The following is a 19700-nucleotide window of genomic DNA, read 5'->3' as shown; positions in this document are numbered from 1 at the left end:
TTATCGTAATGGCAGGCCATGTCTTCATTTGTGTTGCCACAATCACGATTACTGAGACCAGTTCCACACCAATTCTCATATTCAAAATTCCTAACTTTTTTAGGCCACAAGTATGTTCTACAATAGGGTTTCATGTTAAGACCTATGAACAAGACTACTAAGTGCATTATAATACATTAAAATACAAGAACTATCATTAAGTACTCATTTGGGCATTATATCAAGCACCTGATGTACACTTCTTATTTGTTTCAAGTTTATATACATCTTGGGTACTCAAAACTTCCCCACTTTTGTGCACACTATAACCTAGTAATTAAACACCACATAAGCATAATGTATGAAATATTTACACATAAAAATCAAAGATTTAGGCCTTCTTTACAACATGTATTTTATGTCCTATTTTCAACAATCAAAGTATGGATTCATGGCACCTACCAGATCTGTGATGTAAGAGGTATACAAAGATGCTATTGGAGAGCTCATAATCTTGGCTAGAAATGGGCCCAATTAGAGACTAAAGTTGAAAAGTAAGTGCGAGTAAAATAGAAAAAAATAGATGGTTATAAAGTTGAGATGACAACGATCGCCGTTAAGCTATTGCGATCACGGATACGCGATGACCACGATTATGGCCTAGGGCCTGCTGTGGTCGCGGTAACTAAGGGCATTTTTGCACCCCTATTTTACCTTGTTTAGCTTATTTCAGAATTTGATAGATTTTTCCCTATTCAGTTCATAGTGCAGAAATTTCACACTTTCCAATTTTGAAGCTCCTCCAACTCCCTCAATAGTGCTATAAATACATAGGTTATTTAATTTACAAAACTAAAATCTACACTATGAAAGCAAAAGCAAAGGATACGAGCCACTTTCATGACATTTGTGGGTTGCCTCCCACATAGTGCCTTAGTTATCATCGTGGAACGACATCTTCCTTCTTTATTTCTTAAGGTGGGTCCTCAAATCCCCCTTCATTCACCTCTTCACTTTCAACATCAACCACGGATATCACTTGAAGTTCTGCGGGTTGCTTTTTTGTCTTGTATACCTTAAAGTAGACCTCATCCTCATGCACTCTAAACTTTATCTCCCCTATTTCTAAGTCAACAATGGATCTTTCGGTGGCTAATAAAGGCCACCCAAGTATGATGGGTATATCTTGGTCCATTTCACAATATAGAATCACAACGTTCACCGAAAGTATACATTTATCTACCTTGACTAGAACATCAAACAAAATTCTGATTGGTCTCTTAATCGATCGATCATCCATTAAGATTCTCATAGATGTTAAGGTTGGGGCATTAAATCTAAGTTTCTTATAGATGGAAAAAGTCATGAGGTTGATACTTGCACCAAGGTCACATAAAGCTTTCGCAAACATATGTGTTTCTATGGTACAAGGGATGATGAAAGCTCCGGGGTCTTCCTTCTTTTCTGCAACCTTTCTACTCACAATAACACTAAAACCATGGGTGACTTCAATTGTGTCACCTTCATTGAGCTTCTTCATGTACATCAACTTTTTAATGAGCTTAGCATAACCCAGAATTTCTTGGATTACTTCAAGCAATGGGATATTAATAGAGACATTGCTAAGATTGGCCAAGAATTTCTTGAGCTTATCACTCTCCTTTTTCCTTTTAAATCTTTGAGGAAATGGGGGAGGGGCTTATATTGTAGGCATCACATCACTTTATGGATTTTCATTTTCCATCACCTCTTCATAAAATTCCACTGATTCCCTTTCATCATCTTCCTGTTGAAATTTTGGCAGCACCTATTTCAGCTTAACCTTAGGAACCTTCTTACCCAAATCTTATTTCAAGTGATCACCAAGGGGTTTTCCACTTCTAGTGACTATGGCCAAGCCTTAACCTTCATTCTTTAGGTTCACAATCATATCACTAGGAAGACCACCCTTTTGTCTAGCATTTAGTTGGGTGAAAATTTGCCTAATTTGAGTTTCCAATTGCTTTATGGAGGTGGAGTGGGATGTCACGGTTTGATTAAGTTGGGAAAAATCACTTTTCATTTCACAAATTATTTTGTTCGTTCCTTCCACCTTCATCAAAATTTTTGCCAACACATCTTTGGATTTATACTTGTTGGGATTAATAGAACTTGGCTCTTTACTCTTTGCCCAATCATGGGGAGGCACATAGCCCTCATAGTCATGATCTCTATCTATCCAATCACGATCATGCTCACAATCCGTCCAACATTGGTTCCTACCTTGCCTTTGATAAGCGGGGCAGAAACCCCCCAAGTAATTTGCCTAGTACCTAATCTCCTCATCAAGCTTACTAGCTTCTTCATCATCTCCATAGGATTTTGATGCCATGGCATTCACTGCTTTTGCGGGTGTACCCATTACATGCTTTGTCAAAAGCTCTAGTTGAGTCATTATCTTTGCCATGTTCTCCTATCTTTCTTTATCCCTTTTTTTGTGGCTCCTTATTAGCCACGGTTGTAGTAGAAGAACCTTTAGGCACCTCGGTATCCTGAGTGTGCCATCTTGCTTTTGCTTGGTAACCACTTCAAGCAAATTCGAAGCCACATGATAATTCAACCTCATAAGAGATCCCCCCCACTGCATTGTCCACCATGATTTTGTTGAGTGGATCAAGAGCTCGGTAGAAGCTTTAGAGAAGCATATTCTTCCATACCTCATATTTTGGACATTTTATTAATTTTCCATTAATCTTTCCTGAACTTCATACAAGGGCTCTCCACTCAATAACCTAGAGCTGATGATCTCATTCCTTAGTTGTAGCATTTTGGATGGTGGGAAATACTGGTCAAGGAATACCGTGGTGAGTCATACCAAGAAGTGATAGATTCGGTTGAAAGGGATCGAAGCCACAGAACTGCCTCTCCCATTAGGGTAAATGGGAAAAGACAGATTCGGATGGACTCTTGGTTATGTGTGAAATATCAAAGGGTGCACACACCTCTATAAAATTCTTTAAATGAATGTTGGGTTCTTTATAAGCTTTCCCCCACAAAAAGTCACTTCATTTGCAACAAGTACAACATGACACTTGTGATGTGAAAGACATCATTCCCATAAGCAGTGGGATCTAGATGGCACTTGAATGACCAACGTCATTGAGTTGCCTTTCATCATTAAGAGGGCCATCAAATGACCCGGCTTGACTAGCATTATCACTCGTGGTTTCGTGTATACTACGAAGATCACCTATTTAAGAAACAAAAAAAACAACCAAAATAAATACACACCACAACGGGTATACCCTAAGTAAGAATCAACACCTCGAAAGTGAAATCTAAACTTCACTCCCCGATAACGGCACCATTTTAATAACGCTCACCTATACCATAGATAGTAGAGGACGATCATTGTAAATATCCCAACTCGCGTTGAGGTCGAATCCATAAGGAGTAAAAAATAGAATTCTACCATTGTAGGTATTTAAATCTTACTAAGATAATCACCTAAAGTGTTAGTAAATTAAAAAAACATGATTGAAAATTGGGGGGTTTCTTAATTAAGGGAGATTGTATATCACTAGTGACTTGATTTCACAAACGAAGAAACAAACCTTGATTTAACTTTTATATTTGGAGGATCTTGAGATTATGTCTACCTAAGGTCATCTTAGGTATGGGTGTGTGAGATTTGATGCACATGCTAGTATACTTCTAATGTGGTAGGCAAGGTTTAGGACCCTTTAGGCTAATTTCTCAATAAAACCTCAAAGATTTAACTTATTAACCCTTTTCAGTACCTAACAGGTGTGACAATAATATTCACCACTACCTCAATTAGGGCATCCCTATGTCTAGGCTGATACCCAAGGCAAAATCAACCACAAAATCACTCTTTTGCCTAAGATAGTGAAAATGAGTAGATTAAACCCAATAATTATATACTATTGCCTTGGTTTTTCCATATCTCTTTCAGAGATGATGAGGGTTCCTAAAGTTCACCCAAACCCCTATTTCAAGGATGGTTTGGGCTTTAAAGATCATGGAGTTTTCACTCACAAATCCATGTGGGTATTTGGAATTTTCACCCACAAATCCTAATAGAGTTAATCAAGCAATAGTATAACTTATTATCATCTAACTAGCATGTAAAAAAATACATCATAACCCACAACTAATTTGTAACTTAGTTCAACATAATTCTAAGACTAAAATATTTAGCTACTCATGAAGAAAAGAGAAAAACATATACCAAATGGGTTGTTCAAAGCATCCATTCTTCACAAATATCAAAATCAAAGTCTCCAAATCAACTTTACAATTCTTTCGCAATTTAGGGTTTCAATTTCAAATTCAAAGTGTTGTTAGTCTCTAAAATACCCCAAAGAAGAAAGGGTTTTAGACTATATAGGAATTTGGATTCGGCTAGGTAAAATAATGTAACTACCCCTGGGCAAAGATCTCGTGTAGCTGCAATCGCACAAAGTTGACCACATTCGTGGACGCTATGAACGTGATGAGGCTTCCACGATCGCATCCTCTTGACCTTCTTGACTGATCGTGGTCCCGGCCTCAGGCCCGCGATTGCGATAACTGAGGCTGATGACTGCTCCAGATCTTTTAGCTGCACTTCTTTTCCTTCTTTGGTCTATTTTGTATCAAGTCCACATCTTTCACTCAATCGGCTTGAACACCTACAAAATATGGAATTTAGCACATTTAATCATTAACTCGTCTCACTTCTATCTTCAAATTATAGTAGTATGCATAATTATCGAGAGCAAATGAGTGGTAAAATCACCACTCATCAGTGGTCTACAGAGTAAAGATTAAAATATATTGTAAATAATACATCTTTCGAGTGGTATATTAACGAAACCCTTTTTTCCTACATTGAACATTTTTATGTAATAGCGACCCTTCAAAAAAGGTGCCATTTTAAAATGACTTGATTGTCGTGACTTTTCATTACCTATTCTCACACTTCTTTTCACCTTCTCTCTGCACATGTATAGCTTTTATTGTTCAATTTTGTTCTACTCTGATCTATTTAAAAAGTCTAGTCAGCGATTGTAAACTCAGTTTTACTACATCACTAAGCAGGAAGAGAAGTAGAGAAAAAAATGGAATGGAGAAGGTACCCTCTTCGTCCCATGCGCAGGATGACGACAACTCGCAACCTTGATTTGCTCCGACTGAGAAGCAACCTGGATTTTCTTTTCTAGGGCCTTGTCGCTGATCAGCGACAACTGGACATGGAGCTCTGGTAGATGGCCCATTTTCTTCGGGCCATAGCCTAGAGGCTCTATTTGGACCCCCATGAGCTCATAACCCTCCTACTTCTCTTAGTCTAGTGTAGTTTAGAACAATGTAGTTCATTGTGGAAGCTTTCATGGGGGCTCAATTTTGTAAATAAAAGCTTTCCTTTTTATTTTTTTTGTTGGTATTTTGTCTCAACATTAGTATATGTAAATGCAATGAACTTTATAATGAAATGCAATGGACTTTATCTTCAGTATTGTGTTTAATTTACATGCAACCAACTTCGTGTTTACTTTATCTTCCATTTATGTATAGTGAAATTTATATCTTTGTTGATGATTCATCAATATAGTATGGTTGGATATTTCTAAAGACTGCTTCATTAAACGTAAGAAAGAAAATATTGAAGATATAATTGACCACGTGAAATATATATTATATACTGATGTCTTTGTTGATGATTCAGTGTATAGACTTATTATCGATTGAATAGTATGTCTATTATCGTCCTAAGAAAGGGTCTATGCTCAACTTATTGAATATATGGACGATTTAAAAAAATAACAAAAAAGAGAAATTTAATTAAATAAAATTAAAGTATGTCAATAAACAACACTCAAACATTGTAAAGCAATTTAGATACATCAATTGTGATACCTTATCACTTTTAAATGTGATCAAGTGTTATCTAAGGCATGATATAGTTGAAGATCATTGATATGGGATTAAAAAGGAAAAATAAAATATATAAAAATAAAATAAAATAAATATGAATCATCCAAGCACTAAAGAACAACTACATATCATGACATGAGATTAGACGTGTGTAATGAGCATAAGGAAGAGTGATGGTTATCACTTGTGGGTGTTTAATGGATAAGTAGTGTTTGAGAACAAGAAGTCCTTCTCAATGCAAATGTTTGTTCTGAGTAATTTATTGTTACTACCATTGTCCTCCCTTATACTCATTTGATCGAGAGTCCATTTGTTTTGTACTCTCATATTATGATATTTAGTCACTTTACATTGCGTGAATGATATTTATTTATTTTATTTTATTTTATTTCTCCTTTCCTAATCTCATCTTACTTGTCAATAGACCTATGATGATATCTTCCATATATTATAAATAATTATCTTTATCTATACCAGACTATATTAATAGTCATGTATCAGCCATTTGAGTCTATTTTCAAAGGAGATAAGATTAAAAAAAGGAGAAATAGAATAAATAAACATCATTCACATAATTTAAAGTGACTAAATATCATAATATGAGGGTACAAAACAATTGTCACTCAATCAAACGAGTATAAGGGAGGGCAATGGTAGTAATAACCAATTACTCAAAACAAACGTCTGCATTGAGAAGAACTTCTTATTCTCAAACGCTACTTGTCCATTGGACACCCACAAGTGACAACCATCACTCTTCCTTATACTCATTACACACGTGTAATCTCATGTCATGATATGTAGTTGTTATTTAGTGCTTGGATGATTCTTATTTATTTTATTTTATTTTTATTTATTTATTTCTCCTCTTTTTTAGTTCTATATCAATGATCTACGACTATAGAGTGCCTTAAATTACACTTGATCATGTTCAAAAGTGATTGGGTGTCATAATTGATGTATCTAAATTGCTTTACAATGTTTGAGTGGTATTAATTGACATACTTTAATTTAATGTCTCTTTTTTGTCATTATTTTAAACTGTTCATATATTCAGTAAGTTGAGCATAAGCCATTTCATAGGTCGATAATAGACCAGCGTTTAAATTGATAATAAGTCTATAAACTGAATCAACAACAAAGACATCAGTATATAATACATATTTTGCGTAGTCGATTGTAGAAGACATAAACATCTCAACTGTCCAAAAGTACTTATATTTTTCATTGTGGCAATCTCACTATTTTGAAGACATCATGAACTGACAAGAATTCAGGTCGAAAATGCTACAACTGTACGATTGGAAAGGTGTATTTTTGTTTGGGTAAAAATTTATTTATATTCATCACATAATATAATTTTTTAATTTGTCATCATTAAATTAGAATAATGGTGGATGCTCTTATTTCAAGTGTATTCCTTACAATTTCGAGGAATCAAAATTTCAAGGCATAGCAAAATTTAAAATATTGCAAAGACTTATATAATCTGAAGAAAATAAGGATCTTCTTATGACATTATATAGAGAATTGGAACCCAAGATTAATCACTTAAAAGAATTTTTGAAAGTCATCGAAATTGAGAGGGATCAACTTAAGCACAGGTTGGCTATGGCTGAAGAAAAAGAGAAAGGCCTAAAAATTATGATGTATGATTTACTATTAGTTTTGGCTTTTTGAAAAGGTGTAATGGGGGTATAGTGGGATTGAATGTATTATGTCTCTTTCATTAATCGACTACTTTTCACTAATATTATATATGCTTTTCCTTTTTCATTCATCAACTACACAACAGTGTATTATATATGCTTTACCTTTTAGTCAGAGTCTATAATCAACAATGACATCTATGTAAAATTAATCAGACATAGATTATATAAATTATGAAATATTTATCATAAACTATAAAACCAGCTTTAAAAATAAAATTGTTCAAGATCTACAATCCAGAGCTGTAAAATAAAAATATTAAAGTTAGATTATCTTATCTTCCACAAATAAACATCACCCACAAATAAAAATTATACATTTTTTGTGATTCCTAAACATTCTTGTCTTCCACGTGCATGTTGTTGATGTCATTAATAACTTTCTTAATAAAATCATCTATATCCAATGATGCATTTTTCTTCCTTCGCAATAACTTTTTTTTTGGTGCATCATTTTTTTGTTCTTCTTCTTATTTATGTTCTTCTTCTTCTATTGTTGCCATGGTTCCTTCTTCTTCTTCTTTTCTATGTTCTTCCTCTACTGCTGCTATCTTTTCTCTTTCAACTTCTTCTCCTGTTGTATTCTTCCCCTTTTTCATCTTCTACTTTTTCTTCATCTTCTTCATAAATAGTTTTTTTCATTTTTATCTTCTTTTTCCTGCCTGCCTTCATCATGATTATCATTCTCTACACCAACTGATTCATCAGCTTTATTTTTTTTCACAAATAGCTTCTTCCTTTTTTCTCTTCTTTTTCTTCGTCTCCTTCATCCGGATTTTCCTTCTCTACAATAGCTATATCATCAGGGATCAACACCTCATCATCATTAATCGAGTCCTCATTCCAAAGATGCTACCTCAAGGAACACTTTTTAATGTCACTGTCATCGCGGACAGCCCTCACTGATGAATGCTGACTTTGAATCTGGACACCTACATTTATAAGTATTTACCATTTATAATAAACTATGCTATCAGTTAATGAAGAATGATATATATTATATTATAAGTAAAATGAATTATATAAAATATGCAACTTCTATAATATACAGAGTAGATATTACCTTTATTTTCTTTTTTCTTCTTTTGTTTCTCTTTTTCTACTCTTATTAGCCTCCCTTCTTTCACAAAATCAACAATATCCTTCATCGCCTCCTTAATCCTAAACACGTGCTCTTCCAAATTTCTGATCATTTGTGTCTTTCTCGATGCACTCAACTTACTTGTCTCTACACCGCGAGTGACATGCCTTGAAACTGCATTTCCACCTAAATCTCGGTCATCATACCCGTCCTCACCATCCTCCGATGAGGTGATGATAGTCACACCCTCCAAATAAACCTTTAAGCCATTGATGAATGTGTCATTCCGTTTGTCGATGAATGCTTTAAACTTATTCATATAGTGCTGCTTCATTTCACGGACTGTGGGGATAAGGTATGGGCGCACTCTCTTCAGATAAATAGGCAAATGTGATTATTAAGAAACACAAAATTGGTAAAAGTATTCTTTGTAAAATATTTTCATACCTTTGTGCTCCATCCGTTAAAATATGGATCACCTTCGATTAGTTTATCACCTTTTGAGATGTGCCATCTGAGCAATCAGGGAGTGGGCAGCGGGTCTTCTATTGATTTACCATTTCAACTGTCAAACTCGGGAAAGGCTTCGCATATATAAAATCTATGATCAAAAGAAAAAGAAAAATATATAAATCAGTCACTATAGCATAGACACCATAGATAAATTACAAGATATAATAAACTACTTCAATGGTTTATAATCAACGCCAGAAACTCCCAGGGGAATTCGTAGAGCGTGTACGATGAAACTCTCTTTGTCACATATGTATTCCTCTACTTGTGAAGTCTATCTGCTTCTTTAAATAGTCTAGAGTCCAGGCGAATGACTCCTTACCCCAAGGACATCTGTCAAAGAAGCTCAGGTTATTAACCATTTGATGGTGTCTATGTCCATGGTTTTGACAAGTCGCATGCAACTAATATGCAGTGCACGAACCAAACCAAGCAGCATTTGAACTTGTCCTCCTTGTCCATCCTCCCACCTCTAAAAATTTTTAACAATCTTTTGGCATTTACACTCCTCTTTTTTGCAATTTTTTGAAAAAAGCTTCACCCTTCTCCGTCGCTTTGACATATTTTGAATCACAAGGATAATGCCCATAATTTAAATCAGTGATTAGCGCAAACTTCTTCAAGCCAAAACATGCAGACCTATCGTTGATGCTGAACCAAATTTCATGCAGTATGCTGTCCTGTTGAACTCAACAAAAAAGTGTATAGTGGAAAAGTTTTCCATTGAACTTCATATGTTCTAGCAGATCACATAAACAACCAAAACATGAATTCTTAAACCTAGACTTCAGATGTTGATCAACCACGACTTATTTGAATTCATAAAATATTTTCAAACGAGACCTAACGAATATCTTAGCCAAAAATAATCCAACATCATCCAAGACTGTGGCGAGGTCGTACCTCTAAGATGAAATAAACCTTGCACAGTGGGGCAAGATCAATGCTTCCTCATCTATCCTATGCTCAATTTCTATTTCCTCCGGCTCATCTCTAACTGAAGCTTAAACAGCTTCGTCGCTGGAATTTCTATTCTCCGATTGATCAACTAGTTATTTTTTTTCCTCAGACATCTCAACTCTACAACCTTGTGTTTATTACATCAAGCCATTTTTATATCTACGTACAAAAAAATAAGATTTCTCAACTACAACAGCAAAAATAATACCTAATCAACCTAAAAGTCTATTAACTTGAACAACAGTTGCAACACACCAATTGCCTACTAATAGAACAAGAACATGCATCTAAAACAACTCCATCACCCACAAGAACATGCATCTAAAACAATACTATATTGAAGAAAAATAGGAAGGAACCCAGATTTTAGCACGATAACCGAGAAAATTTGAAAAAGAAATCTCAATACAATCATCGAGGAAAATAATAATCTATCAAAACCAATATACAATCCAACAAATATCAACTTAAAAACACAGATTTTAAGCAAAATCAAGCCCCATTTTTTTCAAAAAACATTTAATTTTTTTGTCCAAATCAATCAAATATCTAATCAACCCAACGGTATATTAATAGAACAAGAACGGTGTATGATTCAAACCAAGGAATCTCCAACATTAACATGCATATACAACACCATTACATTAAAAAAAAATTAAATTTCTCAGCACATTCCAATAAAATTAGCGAAAAACTTCACTATGCAATCGGCAAGGATAACCAATATCCATCAACAATCAAACAAATACTAACTAAAAACAAAGAATTTTAGTAAAATAAACCCCCATTTTTTAAAATAATTCAAATTTTTTCTTCCAAAGCAACTAAATCGACACAAACTAAAACAACAAAAAAATCATCAATATAAGCACAAATTACTCGAGAGATGAATAGAAATTACCTGAAGTTGAAGATCGAAGTTCTTCGAGATTTACAAAAGGTAGAAATCAAAAATGGTGGATGGATGCAAAAGTAGCGGGAGAGATGAGAGAGAGTGCAGAGAGAGAAAAAGATTTTGGTATTTAATGAAAAAGTGTGGTGTGAAAAGTATTTTAAAAATACTTATTTAATGAAAAAATGGGTTGTGAAAAGTAAAAAGACTTAAGGGGGTGCCAAAAACTTTTTCATTTTTACACTTTAACCCATACCCCACTCTTTTATCCCAAACCCTAAAAATTTAAATCAAAAAGAAAATGGTGTCTATTTCTCCAATTAAGTTTTGAGAATGTCTTTTTTCCTAAATCTTCTCAAGAAACTGGTTGCATGATGGCCTACTTTCCAAAGAGTGGTATTGTTTCTGTGAATAGTCTATTATGTGAAATGCTATTTGAAACTTCTTATATTTTGCCTTATGAAGTATAAAGAACATCATTTTCAAAATAGTAGCAACTAAAGAAACTATTCACTGACAGCAAATAGCATAGAGTGGTCGATAATCAGCTGCCGTGTTCAGTAGATGACTGGTATCTCGACAATATTAACCTCTTAAACTATAAAAATATAGGTTACATCAATCCCATCTTAACTTTCCAAGAGAAATTGGCATCACTGTTTAGTCAAAATATTGTTGAAACACTAATTCCAAAGAGCACATGGCATATGCTCTGGTACAACATAATATCCCAACTAGGACAAAGTGAGTTGATTCTTGTCATTTGAAGAATACTTGTACATTAACAAAGAAGAAAAAGTTTGATAGGATGGAATGATTCTTATCATTCAAAGGCTGTATAAAAACAATAATAGTACTAACATTTGTTTTCTTCACACCATGTGCAAGATAGTGATTCAAACAAGCAAAGCTGAGTTGCTAACATGTTGTATGCAAAATGGTTTTTTTCGACTATTTGCAAACTTAAAACAACTAAATAGAAAGAGTTTGCAAACTTAAATTTAAAATTAAACAAGCGCCACCTAGAAGTAACCATGTTTTACTTCTTAACTATATAATAGCAGCACAGGTTGTTCTTGAAGAATATCACCATGATGTTATGTTGACCATCGTTCTTTTCTTTCTTACTCTTTTTCCTAATTGAAACAATTCCTTTCTTAAGTGTTATTAAGTAGGCATAATAAATAAAAAGGACCTTTTATTTGACATCAAATTATAACTATGACTTTTAACTTTGTCAGTGTACAAGTAGGCCCTTTAACAATACAAAAGCTGAACAAATAAACACTTCAATCATGCAATACGTATGTGTGAAACTCAATCGCTCCTACATGGATTAGTACTCCAACTAAATTATGTCACCTAATTAAAAGATACACGTAGATTTTAGATATTAACTTTGTCAGTGTACAAGTACGCCCTTTAACTATACAAAAGCTGAACAAAAAAATACTTCAATCTTGTAACACATATGCATGAAAATTGCTCCTACGTGGACTAGTACTCCAACCAAATGCTACCACCTAATTAAAAAGATACACATATATTTTAGATATTAAAAAAAAAACTTAATATCCACCAACAGAAATACATATATTTTTTATATTTTTCCTTTTAAAAAAAATAAAAAACAATTTATTAAAGGTTGCATTCATTAAAATAACATTCAATCTGATGAAAATTGAAAGGTTCATTTAGAAGAAAATATAAAATTGGATAAAAAGCCTACAAAATTTTCATCTCTTATTCCCTTTCACATAAGGAAAACTTATTAAAATTTTCCGTTGAAGCTTCACAAAATAGAAGTTTTTTAACATGAAATCTGCACAATTCCTTTACAACTTTTAGCTCTTTGGATATACAACTAAAGCATACACCATCGTCTTAAGGAGAAACAGAAGAGCACTAGATAATTGATCGTACTTTTTCTAATTTTTTTTAGAGTTGTTGGAGAAAATAAAAAGAGAATAAGTGGGAAACTGATTTGTAAAAAAGGCATATATATATATATATATATATATATATATATATATATATATATATATATGAAAAGGATTCATTAAGGGTACAATAGTTATTTAAATATTTTTTTTACTATTAGAAGCTCCAATGTTTACACTCACACGCTTCATTTTGAGTGTAATCACATATTTTGCCAGGTAGAATTGGAATGTTTCTTTGTTTAGCTTTTGTATAGTTAAAGGGTCTACTTGTGCATAAGCAAAGTTAAAGGTCAAAGTTATAATATGATGTCAAGTTAAATGTACTATTTATGTATTATGCCTATTGAGTATTAAAGAGATAAATTTGGTCATATAGTGGGAGGGTAGAAAAATAAGATCAAAAAGAAATTTCAGTATCAAATGTTTTTATGCACTTGCTGAAGCGATGGAAGAAGAAGGCAAAGATAAAGAGAATAATGAAAAAGGTCAGGAGCAGCATTCTACAAAGGAAAGTACTAAAGAGTGGGTTACTAATAGTTTTGTCTCACACAATAAAGAAAAGGTTTCAAAGCAAAAGGAGAAGGAGGCTAAAGATCAAACTGAGGAAATTGAGAATAGGGATACTGATTCATCCAACCCAGGTCAAATTATTGAACGCAGTTCATTTCATAAAGAAAAAAGTTTAATACAGTTAGCTATAGTGAAGCCTAAGGATAGTGAAGAAGATATAAAGGTATTTAAAGATATCCTACCTTTAGCAGTTCAAGCTGAAAATCAGATAGCATTCAGCAATGAAGAGAGAGCGACCTTGAATGAAGAAGATTTGGATAAAACATAGAGAACGTAGGCATTGAAGGAAATCTTCCTCCTAAGAAGATGGATAGATTAAAATAATCCTAAGGCATTCAAAGAAAGAAAGATAAAGGAGATAAAACTAGCTCAATGCAGACTCAAAGTTTCTTAATGAATAAAGCTAGATGAATGCTCTTATTTGGAATATTAGATCAGTGAATACTCAAAAGGCATTTACAAGGTTTATAACTTTGCAAAAAAGATATCATTTCTCATTTATAGGGTTGATGGAGTCATTTCAAGATAACCACAATATTGAAGAATATAAGAGGAGGCTAGAGTGCAGCATGCAGCAGCTAATTTATTAGGGAAAATTTGTGCTTTCATGGACTCTGTTGTTAGATTTTTTGTGATAAGGGATGAAGAAAAGTAACTATGATTAAGATTGGAGAACCAAGAAACAGGTGTTATGATTATAGTAACTTTAATATATATTAAATGCTCACAAGTGGAGAGACTAGTACTATGGGAGTCACTGAAGGAGATATCTCAGACAATCCAAGATCCTTGATTGATTCGTGGGGACTTTAATGTTATCATTAGTGATAAAGAGAAATTAGGGGGGTTAACAGTCACTGTATAAGAAACAAAAGATTTTAAACATTGCATTATTATGTGCAATCTGAAAGATACTGATTTTAATGAAAGTAAATATACATGGTGGAATGGGAGAACAAATAAGAAATGTATTTTTAAATGGCTGGATAGAGTTTTGTTTAATGATAAGTTGCATGAATTATTTCTAGTATTGGAAGTGGAGCACTTATTTAGAAGTGGATCTGATTATACTCCATTAAAGATCAAGTTTAGTATTATGGATGAGCACATTTCTAAACCTTTTAGATTCCTCAACATGTGACTTAAAGAGGAGTCTTTGTCTTAATGTAATAAAAAAGAATTGGGAAACTGAACTAATGGGGAATCCTTTCATAATGCTTCATCATAAGATAAAGAAGGTTAAGGTTGCATTGACAAAGTGGAGTAAGGAATGCTTTGGAAACATTTTCCAAGAAATTGCTATATTAGAAGAAATCATCAAGGTAAGGAAGAAAAAGTTTGAGGAACTTTCTTTAGGTACAAATAGAGAACTATTGTTTAAAGCACAAGCTAAGTTGAATATTTAGTTAATAAGGGAAGAAGAATTTTGGAAGCAAAAATCAGGGTTAAAATGGTTCAAAGATGGAGAAAGGAATACCAAGTTCTCTCACATTGTGGCTAAAGGAAGAAGAAGTAGACTAAAGGTTAAAGGAATCCAGAATAATGAAGGAAAGTGGTTGGAAGATCAGAATGAAATTGCAGAAGCAGGACCTTTTTCCAAAAGCAATTCTCAAAAGAGGATAAAATTGTAGATTTTCATATGTTGGATGAATTACCAAGAATTGTGAATGATAGACAGAATGAAGAGTTGAATAAAATACCTGATGTACAAGAGGTTAAGAAAGTTGTTATGGGGTTGAATAGGAATAGTACAGTAGGTCTGAATGGTATGTCAGGAGCCCTTTTCCAGGATGCGTAGGATATTATAGGAAAGATGTTTCTCAAATAGAGGTAGCTTTCTTTCATGGGTATGAATTACCAAAATTTGTTACATATACAAATTTGTTTCTCCTGCCTAAAAAGTTAGTGGTGAATACTTTTTCTGATTTAAGGCCTATCTCTCTAAGTAATTTTGTAAACAAAATCTTCTCTAGAATTATTCATGAGAGGATAAAGAAGTTGTTGCCAGAGATCATATCTGAAGAACAAACTAGTTTTGTTCAAGGGAGAAGCATTGCCAAAAATATACTGGTGGTGCAAGAAATTCATTTCAAACATTAGAAAAATAGGTAACATCCCTAATGTAGTTATTAAACTTGATATGATAAAGGCTTATGATAGGGTGGATTAGTTATTCCTCACTAAAGTGTTGAGAAAAGTTGGGTTTAGTAAGATAATTATTGATATGGTGTATAGATTGGTGGGAAATAATTGGTACTCCATATTGTTAAATGGCCAGCCTAAAGGATTCCTTAGATCCTATAGAGGGTTAAAACAGGGAGATCCCTTATCACCTACTTTTTTTATTTTGGCTACTAAAGTGGGATCTAGAGCCTTAAAATCTTTGAATCTTAATAAAGATTTTAAGTTATTTAGGATGCCAAGAGTTAGTCCAAGTGATATGATTATATTATGTAAAGTTGAGTTAGCTACTCTGTAGAAAGTGACATCTACTTTGGAGAGGTATGAAAGGGTTTCGGGTCAAAAGATTACCAAAGAAAAAAGTGTCATTTACTTGCAGAAGTTGCTACAGGGATTCTAAGGAAGGTTTTTCCTTTTACTTATCTTGGATGCCCTATTTTTAATATGAGGAAGAAAAAATATTATTATCAATCCATCATGAGCAAAATTAGTAGTAAGTTACAAGGATGGAAAGAAAAGTTATTGTCCTATGGGGGAAGAGTTGTCCTTATCAATCATGTTCAGTAAAGTATTCCCATTCACTGTCTTTTAGTTATGAACCCTTCAGTGAATGTCTTGAACATAATTCAAAAGATATATGCTTAATTTTTTTTTGGAGTAATCATATAGGAGGGAGGAGCAGACATTGGATGAGGTGGAATTCCTTATGTTTACCAGAGAATAAAGGTGGACTTGGATTAAGAAGGGTTCAGGATGTGTCTATGGCTCTGTTCTGAAAACTATGGTGAAATTTTAGAGATAAAAGGTCCATATGGAGTAAGTATAGGCATAATAAATATTGCAAGAAGAAGCATCCAAATGAGGTAATATGGAAGACAGGAACAGGCTCTCAGGTTTGGAAAAAATATTGCAAGCTAGAGATATAATAGAGCATCAAATACTACGGAGAATCAATGAAGGGAATGCAAGTATTTGGTTTGATAATTGGACTACTGCTGGAGATTTATATACCATCATTCAGAATAGTAGAGAATGGGATGAAAGGTATCAAAGGGTTAGGGATTTATTCAAGGATGAAGCATGGAATGAGTAGCTGCTTGCACAGCTATTTCCTCAAGAAGTTGCTACTCATATTATGAATAAAATTAGGCCCCCAGTCAATTCAGATGGAAGTGATTGTCCTATTTGGATGCTTGAATCAATAGGAAGATTTACAGTTAGGTCAGCATGGCATTATATTAGACAAAGAGAGGAAAAAAGCTGGATTTTCAAGGAAATACGGATAAAAGGGTTACCATTTAAAATGGCTTTTCTGATGTGGAGAATATGGAAGGGAAAAGTTCTTGTGGATGATAATATAAGAAGATGTGGAATTGAAGGTCCTTCTAGAGGTTGGTGTTGCACTACTCCTGATCAAGAAACCATATCACATGTGTTTCTCAGATCACAAATTGCTAACAGGACATGGTCCTACTTTTCTTCTTTTGCAGGTATTACAATAGATGGACTGTCCTTAAGGGAAACTATATTGGCTTGATAGAATGCAGAAGTAAGAGGGAGATCTAGATCTTATTTCCAATCTATTCCTAGTATGATTATCTGAAACTGTGAAAAAAAAGAAATAGCTTAAAACATGAAGGAAAAACTTTGTAAACTCATAGAGTAATACTGAATATCACTAGAAATATTGGATTATGACTCAAAGTCAGAAACCCAAGACAAGAATTTCCAAATTCTTGGCCTGAGATACTGAAGGAATTGGAGAGTAGAAAAGAAAGGGCGAAGATTACCAAAGTAAATTGGAAGTTCCCTGAGGAAGGTTGGATTAAATATAATACAGATGAAGCTTCTAGAGGTAATCCGGGTGTTAGTTCCTATGCTTTTTGTCTAAGGAATGAACAGAGTGATCTAATGTATGCACAAGGAGCTATGATAAAAGATGCTTCCAATATAGAGACTAAGACATATGCTATTCTATAGACAGCTATACATTGTGGTTCTACACAGCACAATAAGGTCATAATTCAGACTGACTCTCTCCTTATGCTGAAAATATTGAAAAGAGAGTGGTCATGTCCATGGAATATTGTTGAGCACATTTGGGCAATATTAAAAAGTAAGTTCAGTACCAATATATTATGAGAGAGGAAAATCAATTGGCAGATTATTTAACTACTCTTGCCATTGATAAGGGGGATTTCATAATTACAAGGTTTCAGTAATTAGAAGTTACAGGTAGAAAGATACTTAACAATGATAAACTTTAATGTCCTTACATAAGACTTACAACAACAAGAGAGTGACAAGGCTGAAAAGGCTACAACTTAAAGAGTTCATTTTTCACATGCAACTATTTACAACCGTATGGGCAACAAAAAGGGTGAAAAAGTTTGCTAGCCTAAACTATATCAGCCATCAAAAAGGACTCCCAATAAAAGGGGAGGGACTTGGGAGATTTTTGCAATTCTTACACGTAAGAACTACATTATAGTCTAATTACTTGTTGTTCCGACCATCCCATTATCTCTTTACCAGCCATAACTGCAATTAAAAATAAGTTAAGGGGAGTATTCATCAATAGAAGTTGAAGATGAGGATAGAGCTACTGTTGAACTTACTTGGATCTGAAATACTTTCCAGGGACCTCGAATCCTTAACACAGCACAAAAACAATAAGATTTTTCCTATCCATCGGAGAGCACATTTAAGAGAAAAAGCACAAACGAAAAATAAGCTGAAAATGAAGATGAAAGCACAAAGAATAAAGGGATACTTACTTCTGATAGCTGAAATGAGCAGTTGCAATGCGTCTCCATAGCAAGGTGTTGATGATCCACAGCAGATACTTGATGAAGCTTTGATTCAGCAATGGGAGAGATCATTTTTCAGATGTTCTAGGGTTGAAGTGGCAGAGATTTAATGGATTTAGAAAACCCTGCTCGTGTATTTATATGTAATAACAATAAAGAATTGGGTCAGCTATTTAGGTAGAATGCAAGTGGGCCGATTTTATTTTTGAAATTTCGGATGGGTTGGTCCATCCATTGTAAAGACTATTTTCTGTGTTTTTGATCTTTATTTATAAAGTTCCTAATTAATTCAAAAAAAAAAGCCTATTAAGTATAAAGCCCTTTTCAACAATACTAATAAGTAATAGGCAAAATAGTTCGGTGGACCCTTATACTTGGTCTGGTTTGTAAAGTGGATACTCATACTTATACATTTGTCATATTGACCCTTGAACCCATTTAAAACTAATTTTTTAAACCCTTTTGATGCGTATGTGGCATTAAAGTGTTGAGGTGAACAACGCGTGATTGCAGCGTTTTTTGGGGAACGTGATTTAAAAAAATATTTATAATATTTAAATAAATAATAAATTTAAAAAAAAATCTAAAATCCTCCCCTCCTCCCCCGTCCCCTCATCGGTCCCCCACCCCGGCCATCAGTCCCCCCACCGCCCCGACCCCGGCTACCAATCCCCACCCCTACCCCGTCTACCAGTACACCACCGTCCCCCACGCCATTCACCAGTCCACCACCATCCCCCACCTCGTTCCCTCACCCTCTCCCCATCCTCCACCCTCTTCTCGTCCCCCCACTCTATCTTCCACTCTCCCCCAAGCAATACAACCACTACCACACTAGCATCCATTTGTTTATCCACCGACTAACCGTCTAAAACTGACTTATCTTTTTATGGATAACTTTAACTGAAATTGAACTGTTCCATATCCCAACCAACAGTTTTTCTTTAGAAAAAGACAGGTTAATATGAAGACGAGAAAGAAATCCAATCAAAGCTTGCCAATATCTGTATATGTGTCGATATACTAATATGTCACTTTTTTTATTGTGCCATAAACTTAAACAATTATAATACAGAGATCGAGTCAAGAAATATATAAATTAGATAATTTAACCCCACAGAGAAAGAGCACCCCCAGATTTTTAAG

General features: G+C 34.0%; 1 protein-coding gene and 1 long non-coding RNA gene across 2 annotated transcripts; both read right to left on the bottom strand.

Annotated features, from left to right (window-relative positions):
• Positions 1–952: 952 nt before the first annotated feature.
• LOC107868916 lies at positions 953–2425 on the bottom strand. The gene is made up of 2 exons (XM_047411613.1): positions 2292–2425; positions 953–1655 (listed from the first exon to the last, which is right to left on the bottom strand). The coding sequence occupies exons 1-2, from the start codon at positions 2423–2425 to the stop codon at positions 953–955; spliced, it is 837 nt and encodes a 278-aa protein (XP_047267569.1).
• A 5770-nt stretch (positions 2426–8195) lies between these two features.
• On the bottom strand, positions 8196–18748 carry LOC107867913. The gene is made up of 6 exons (XR_001673446.2): positions 18522–18748; positions 18363–18396; positions 13746–18285; positions 9133–9286; positions 8668–9055; positions 8196–8536 (listed from the first exon to the last, which is right to left on the bottom strand). It is a non-coding gene; the product is annotated as an uncharacterized LOC107867913 (long non-coding RNA).
• Positions 18749–19700: the final 952 nt, after the last annotated feature.

Source organism: Capsicum annuum, chromosome 4 (assembly GCF_002878395.1).
Source record: "Capsicum annuum cultivar UCD-10X-F1 chromosome 4, UCD10Xv1.1, whole genome shotgun sequence".
Lineage (NCBI taxonomy): Eukaryota > Viridiplantae > Streptophyta > Magnoliopsida > Solanales > Solanaceae > Capsicum > Capsicum annuum.
This window is presented reverse-complemented; position numbering and strand designations above follow the sequence as displayed.

Excerpts from the sequence above, each read along its gene's own strand:
- LOC107868916 (XM_047411613.1), bottom strand. The coding sequence starts at position 2,425 with ATGGCAAAGATAATGACTCAACTAGAGCTTTTGACAAAGCATGTAATG. Across the intron at positions 1,656-2,291 it reads AAGCTTGATGAGGAGATTAG|ATTTAAAAGGAAAAAGGAGA; the intron begins GTACTAGGCAAA and ends ATTTCCTCAAAG.